This window comes from Cervus elaphus, chromosome 13 (genome assembly GCF_910594005.1).
Source record: "Cervus elaphus chromosome 13, mCerEla1.1, whole genome shotgun sequence".
Lineage (NCBI taxonomy): Eukaryota > Metazoa > Chordata > Mammalia > Artiodactyla > Cervidae > Cervus > Cervus elaphus.
In genome coordinates this window covers 50,430,652-50,438,171 of record NC_057827.1, presented here as the reverse complement: position 1 = coordinate 50,438,171, position 7,520 = coordinate 50,430,652, and the positions used below count along the sequence as shown (strand labels likewise).

The window sequence follows — 7,520 nt, the reverse complement described above, 5'->3', positions numbered from 1 at the left end:
AAGCACCTCCGTCACCACCGCTGGCTTCGGCCTGGCACCTCTCTAGCCGAGTAGATGCATTCCCGCGCCCGAGCCCAGCCTCTCCCGGAGCGTATTTAGGGAGATGTCCCCTCCCCCTGACCTTTCCCTATCAGAAACCAGACGGTCGCCTCCAGCTCAGTCCCCGAGGCTGCGGAAGGGGGGCGGGAGGAGGAGCTGGGCAGAGGGAGGACGGCCCGACTCGGGTCCGCCTGCCCTATCACATAGACATCTGTTCTCAGTTTCTTCCTCTTTATGATCGCTACAGATGACAGGGGGAGTAGAGCGGATCGAGGTGGAAAAAAAAAATTATGTCATAAAGATATAAAACGGTGTTGTGACTCACCTGCTCTTAGCCGCAGGTACGGGTTTCGTGGCAGCGTCTCCACTCTGCTAGCCTGGAGCCGGGATCGGCCTAACGTCACCTGGCTCGGCTGACTCAGATGGCCGAGTTTCTAGTGACCGGGCAAAAGTGGGGCTTTTTCCTTTTTCAATCCCGAAGTCCGGGGCGGGGGCTGGGGGCGGGAGGAGGAAGTCTGAATTTTCCAGTCTCCCGGGGTTGAACTTTTAGGTCAGGAATCAGAAGGGCGGGAGCTGGAAGCGGGCAGAAGAGTAGGAGGCAGGAGGGGGCGCGGGACGGGGTCGCAGCACCGAGGGCCGAAGATCCTCCAGGGGAACCCGGGGGTCATGTAGCCGGCTCTACCCCCAGGAGCCCGGGCTCCAACGCCACCGCCCCCAGCCCTTCATCGGCTGCGCGGTTCCCATCCAAAACCCTCGCCAGCCCTCCCGGCCCCGCCTATTTTTCTTTTTTCCTCTTCCAAAGAGGGGTTACACCCCCGCCCCTCCACCACCACCACCCCGGTTTCCCTCTCCCCCCAGCCTCCCGGCTTAAACCAATTACGCCGCTTGGCAAACAAAGTGAGGGTCGGCTTTGGGGGAGGGGGCTCGGCGGGAGGGGGCCCAAGGGGCGCGCGCGGCGGCGGCGGCGCGGCGGGGCGGGAGGCGCGGCAGCCGGACTGGCGGGCGGCCGCCTCGCAGGTGCACCTCGGGCTTTGTAGGTGCGAGCGTCTTTGTGCGGCGGACAAATGGGGAGAGGACGAGGAGGTGGGCACTCGAGCGACGTAAGATCCACATCAGCTCAACTGCACTCATCTCGCAGAGGCCGCCAGCTCACTTCCCGCGGAGGCGCTCCCCGGCGCCGCGCTCCGCGGCCGCCGCCTGCCCCCACCCGCCCTACCGCCGCCGCCACCGCCGAGCACGCCGCGCCCCGCAGCTCCTGGCTTCCTCCTCGCTAGGGTGGCGTTGGGCCGGCGCGGGCGCTCGGGTGACTGCAGCGGCTTGGCTTCCCGCCCCCCGCCCCGGGCCGCGCGGCTGCCAGTCGCTTCGCACAGGGCTGGATGGTTGCAGCGAGCAGGGTGGCTCCAGGATGTTAGGGACTGTGAAGATGGAAGGGCACGAGAGCAGCGACTGGAACAGCTACTACGCGGACACACAGGAGGTGAGAGGCGGGCGGCAGGAGGGACGTTCCTGGAGCCCGTGCTGGGACGGGGGAAACCTGGCGAGGCGGGCGGCGGGCGGACTGGGGGCGCCTTCTCCGTGCCACCGGTGCCTACCCACCCGGGTTAGCCCCGGCCGGGCCTTGGCTAAACGGGCCTGAGAACCGGATCCTCAGCCCGGCCCAGGGACCGGATTCCGGCGATTGGCGCTCAGAGCGGGCGAGACGGTTTTAGGAAACTCTTGTTGTGAAAGCACCCGCTCTCTTGGACGCACTTGCTTCTTGCTTGAGGAGAACGGGAGCTAGAGCCCAGACCCGGGTGCCGAGCGCAGGTTGGCTGGCTGGCGGAGGCATGAGTTTGAGGCAAGTGTGAAAAGGCTAGAGTTCGCCTGCGGGGCAGCCTCTTCCTTCCGCAGTTGAATTCTCAGATGTCTTCTGATGAAAGCGCGCAGCCGCTAATAATGCGCCTCTTGAAAATGAAATGATTCCGAAATTTTGTAAAAGTTCTTCAAAAGCCCTGTTTGGGGAAGAAGTGTGCTTCTTCCTCTCTATAACCGCTGGGTGGCGCTAGTGCGAGCTGACTTTTCCTCCAGCACTCCGGGCGTGCGGAAAACCTGTTTCTCTTCATTGTCCCCTTGGCGGCACGCTCGTGTGGTTTATTTTATCAATACAGCGTGCACAAAGGGATTGCGAGAAAAACCAGGTACAGAAGGGACCACCTCCTACTCCTAAAAGTATTTCTCTGGAAATAACTGGCGATTACCCTCCAAAAATTTACCATTATTGAAAATGTTTATTGAAACTGCCTTGGATAATCTTGGGAAGAGGAAAAGTAAAATATACTTTAAGACATGGACAGAAAAACATAAAATCAGGAAATATTTTCATGGTAATTAATTTATTTATATTTATATATGTATATATTCACAAACATATCCCGAGTTTATTTGCATACTGTAGCAGAATGTGTACCTAGTTAAATGTTTGTGCACCATTTATGTTTTCAAATAAAGTCATGTTTTCGGATGAAAATAAATTTAAGGATATTATTATTTTTATTAAATTAACAGATAAGTAGTTTTATATTCTTAACATATCTAGTGCATTCTCAGATTGCCTTTGATAAGAGTTTTCCCCTACTGATGATTTAAGAAGGAGCTCAGAACACTTCCTCAGATTTAATTCAGGTACAGTCATCGCCACTCACTAGTCAGTTAAATTCTCTATGAAAAGAGCTTCTTTACAGGTTAGAATTGGGAAGTAGAATAGCATTAAAAGACAGCAAGTGGACTTTGATTTTTGAATTTTAAAGTATTTGATACTATTCATATAGTTTCAAAAGCCAGCTTTTGAGATGATCAGTGGCAAAATATCAGAATATGTAAAAAGCATGATTATTTCTATAAAGTTTGTCACCAAAATTTTCAAACATTAGGGGCCTGGAAATAGGTAATGAAATTAGTGCAAGTTTATGAATGGCTGTAAAGTCATGTTAAAGTTAAATGTAGGTTGTGCATTGATATTGTTATGTACCCTCCCCTCCCCTTTCTCCTATTATATATCTGTTTTTTCCAAAAGTTACTCAACTTCTGAGTTTTTTCCCTTTTAATATTACAATTGCTACAAGTAGATGGAAAACACTACTTCTCAATATAATGAACAACAAAAAGTCACCGTTTGGTGAAAGCTGCTAAGGCAGTAAAGCCAATTGTTTGGAAATGTTTGGTCATATGGCCATGGATGATTTGCTCTATCAGGGAGAGGTTAACTAACAGTCACCCGGAACAGCGCGGGCCGCTATGTGGTCAGCCCAGGCCTGGCAGGCTTAGGCGAGATGGGTGCAAATCTGGGGATGTTGCCCGCCTAGGGGTGGGGGCTGGGGCGTGGGAGGAAGCACTGTCATACCCACCGCACGCTTAAGGTGGAGTGAATAAGCAGAGGATCAGAGATATTCTATTTTCGGAGTTTTAACTCCTTTCAAGTAAAAGGACGGCTTTGCGGAGGCCCGATCTGGGGTGGAAAGTGGGATACCGCCTGGCGTGGATAGAGGCGATGGAGGGGCCCCAGAAGCCGGCCCCTAAGCCTGGCGTGTAAGGCGATTACACATCTTCCTGGGGACATATTTTCTGTGAGTTCTTGTCTTTCATGCCTGCCGAGCTAGGATTTTCCCCCCTGCCGTGCACGACATCTCTTTGCTGGCTCTGGGGAGGGCGCCCGCCGGTTTGCCCCTGGTTGGGGGATCTTAGGCTTTGCAGAAATGGTTTCTTCTCGTTTTCGGATTTGCCGGGGGGCCGGTAGCCGCCAGCGCGCCCACTGCTAACTCAGCCCTTCGGGGCCTCTTCACGCTGTCTCCGCTCCAGGCCTACTCCTCCGTCCCGGTCAGCAACATGAACTCAGGTCTGGGCACCATGAATTCCATGAACACCTACATGACCATGAACAGCATGAGCACGAGTGGCAACATGACCCCGGCCTCGTTCAACATGTCCTACGCAAACCCGGGCCTGGGCGCCGGGCTGAGCCCCGGGGCGGTGGCTGGCATGCCCGGCGGCTCTGCGGGCGCCATGAATAGCATGACGGCGGGCGTGACGGCCATGGGGACGACGCTGAGCCCCGGCGGCATGGGGGCCATGGGCGCGCAGCCGGCGGCCTCCATGAACGGCCTGGGGCCCTACGCGGCCGCCATGAACCCGTGCATGAGCCCCATGGCGTACGCGCCGTCCAACCTGGGCCGCAGCCGCGCTGGCGGCGGCGGCGGCGACGCCAAGACTTTCAAGCGCAGCTACCCTCACGCCAAGCCGCCCTACTCCTACATCTCTCTCATCACCATGGCCATCCAGCAGGCGCCGAGCAAGATGCTCACGCTGAGCGAGATCTATCAGTGGATCATGGACCTCTTCCCCTATTACCGGCAGAACCAGCAGCGCTGGCAGAACTCCATCCGCCACTCGCTCTCCTTCAACGACTGCTTTGTCAAAGTGGCCCGCTCCCCGGACAAGCCAGGCAAGGGTTCCTATTGGACGCTGCACCCGGACTCCGGCAACATGTTCGAGAATGGCTGTTACTTGCGCCGCCAGAAGCGCTTCAAGTGCGAGAAGCAGCCGGGCCCCGGGGGCGGGAGCGGCGGCGGCGGCGGCCCCAAGGGTGGCCCGGAGAGCCGCAAGGACCCCTCGAGCGCTGCCAACCCCAGCGCCGACTCGCCCCTTCATCGCGGCGTGCACGGGAAGGCCGGCCAGCTAGAGGGCGCGCCGGCCCCCGGGCCCGCCGCCAGCCCCCAGACTCTGGACCACGGCGGGGCGGCGGCGACAGGGGGCGCCTCGGAGTTGAAGACTCCAGCCACCTCGGCTGCTCCTCCGATCAGCTCTGGGCCTGGGGCGCTGGTATCTGTGCCCCCCTCCCACCCGGCGCATGCCCTGGCACCCCACGAGTCCCAGCTGCACATGAAAGGGGACCCTCACTACTCCTTCAATCATCCCTTCTCCATCAACAACCTCATGTCCTCCTCGGAGCAGCAGCACAAGTTGGACTTCAAGGCATACGAGCAGGCGCTACAGTACTCGCCCTACGGCAGCGCGTTGCCCGCCAGCTTGCCCCTCGGCGGCGCCTCGGTGGCCACGAGGAGCCCCATTGAGCCCTCAGCCCTGGAGCCCGCCTACTACCAAGGTGTGTATTCCAGACCCGTTCTAAACACTTCTTAGCTCCCTGGGACCGGGGGTCTGTCTGGCATGGCCATGCTGGTAGCAGGAGAGAGAGAGAGAAATCAACAGCAAACAAAACCACACATACCAAGCCGACAGCAGCATAATGAAATCCCAACTATTTTTATTTCCTTTTTTCTTTTTTTGTGCACAATCTTTCCCCTAGTGCAAAAGACTGTTACTTTGTTACTGTTGTTCAAAACGCCTTGTGTATATTATTACAAAGAAAACCAACCTCAAACCAACAAAAGTTGTCCTGCAAAGTTTAATGATCCACAAGTGTATATATATATAAATCCTCCTACTTCCTTGTCTTTCTCCCTTTCTTCCCTCTTCCCCCCCTGCAGACATGTTCTAGTCTGTGCAGGATTTATTTTAAAAAAAAAAGAAAGATGGTCAAGCTTGTAAAATATTTGTTTGTGCTTTTTCCCCCTCCTCACCTGATTCCCCTTCCCACACACACACACAGACACAAACAGTTTACAGGTCCATGGCAATACTCTTAACCATAAGAACTGAAAGAGTGAAGAAACAAGTAGACAGTAGGGCTGTTAGAAGTACTGAAGGACAGTGCTGCTGTTACACAGCAAAACATAAACAGATTAGAGCCACGTTTTTCAGCTTGCGTTTCAGATACGTTCAGATAGCAGATGTCTCTAAATGAAATACATATCTATCATATATATGAACTTATTTATGCACATGCTCAGATATGTAGACATCATCCATATATTTATATAACATATAAAGGTAATAGGTAGGTGATAGACCTGCTCTTGAGTTGCCAGGACCAAGAAGTTACAAAGACACCCTCTTCCCCTCCTCTCCACCCACACATAGCCCTGGGAATCAATTCCTTGAGAATTGCCCTTGTCAATAACTGTACTCCTTGTTTTGCAGAGGGCCATGGTCATGTCATTCTGAGGTCATATAACATGTGTAAAATTAGCTTCTTTCTATTTATACCATTTAAAGGATATTTTTTTTCCAGAAAAAAAGGGGAATACTATTACAATGTTGGAGGAGAGATAAGTTATAGGAAGCTGTATTTCAAAATTTGGTCCAAGATTCCAAAATCCAATTGATTGTGGCCATTTTAATTATTGCCATCGTGTGCTTGTTTCAGTGTTAATGCACTTTTCACAGTTGGACATGGTGTTAGTATAGCCAGACGGGTTCCATTATTATTCCTCTTCGCTTTCTCAATGTTAATTTATTGCATGGTTTATTCTTTTTTCTTTACAGCTCAAATTGCTTTAAATGATGGTTAAAATTACAAATTAAAATGTTAATTTTTATCAGTGTGATTGTAATTAAAATATTTTGATTTAAATAATGAAAATGAGAAATTTTAAGCTGTGGAATATGTTCTTGATCATTTGCAGCTAAGGACTTTAAATAAATCAAATGTTAACAAAAAGAAAATTTCTGCTATTTTCCTTAATTTAATCCAAACTGGATATTCTGAATATGATATTTTTCAAAGCCCTGCACTGAATAGAAATGACAAAAAGGAAAAGAATCTTAAAATTTTTGTTTTTTTAATTTTTTATTATATGAACATGTAGCTAGGGAAAAGTAATTAAGGAGATTCAATAAAAGTAGATAAATAAAAAGGTAGATAAATTGATTTAATATCCTAAGTATTGAGTTTTTGAAAGATTCTTTATTCCTTGTAATGTTTACTTCAATTTTTGACAAGGGCTTAAGTCTTCTGTGCTTCCTTTGAGCCTTCCTACAATGAACTTAATTATTATTAATTTAACTACCTTCCCCCCCTTCTCCAGTGTATCATTTTCGTTTATCTGAAAAGTATTTGAGTGAGAATAAAATATCAGATGTAGCTGATAAAATTAAGTTGTCTACAAGAGAGGATCCAGAACCGTCTTTTTACTAAAGAAGAGGCAAAATTTACCCATCACGGTAGCTTTAGAGGAGGCGCAGGGAGGCCCGGGTTAATTCACTCCTGCAGGGAAGCTTTAGTGCCACCAGGACGTTTCAGGGTTGCGGGTATTTTGTACTTTGTGAAGGTATTTTTAAAAAATATTGTTTCAAATTTTTTTTCCTGAGAACTTAAAAACTGATGATTTGTTTGCCTTCTAAGCTTTTAAACGCAACTTCACACCTCTACAGTTGGTTGAGATCACAAAATCAGTAATCTCCTTTGATAGTAGGCTCACTTTCCAGTCCACCTATTTCTTTGTAAGCCTCGTTCGGATTGACATCAACAATAAAAACAGTAGCCCAAGCAGCGGCTGGCCTGCCTGAGCCCTTGTGTATGAACTCCATCTTCGCCAGGGCTTGAACTT

General features: G+C 50.8%; 1 protein-coding gene across 1 annotated transcript; it reads left to right on the top strand.

Moving 5' to 3' along the window:
- The first annotated feature begins 963 nt into the window (after positions 1–963).
- Positions 964–6,636, top strand: FOXA1 (forkhead box A1). Its single transcript, XM_043922596.1, has 2 exons — positions 964–1,516; positions 3,874–6,636. Exons 1-2 carry the CDS (start codon positions 1,445–1,447, stop codon positions 5,209–5,211), a joined length of 1,410 nt encoding a protein of 469 aa, XP_043778531.1. The 5' UTR covers positions 964–1,444; the 3' UTR covers positions 5,212–6,636.
- Positions 6,637–7,520: the final 884 nt, after the last annotated feature.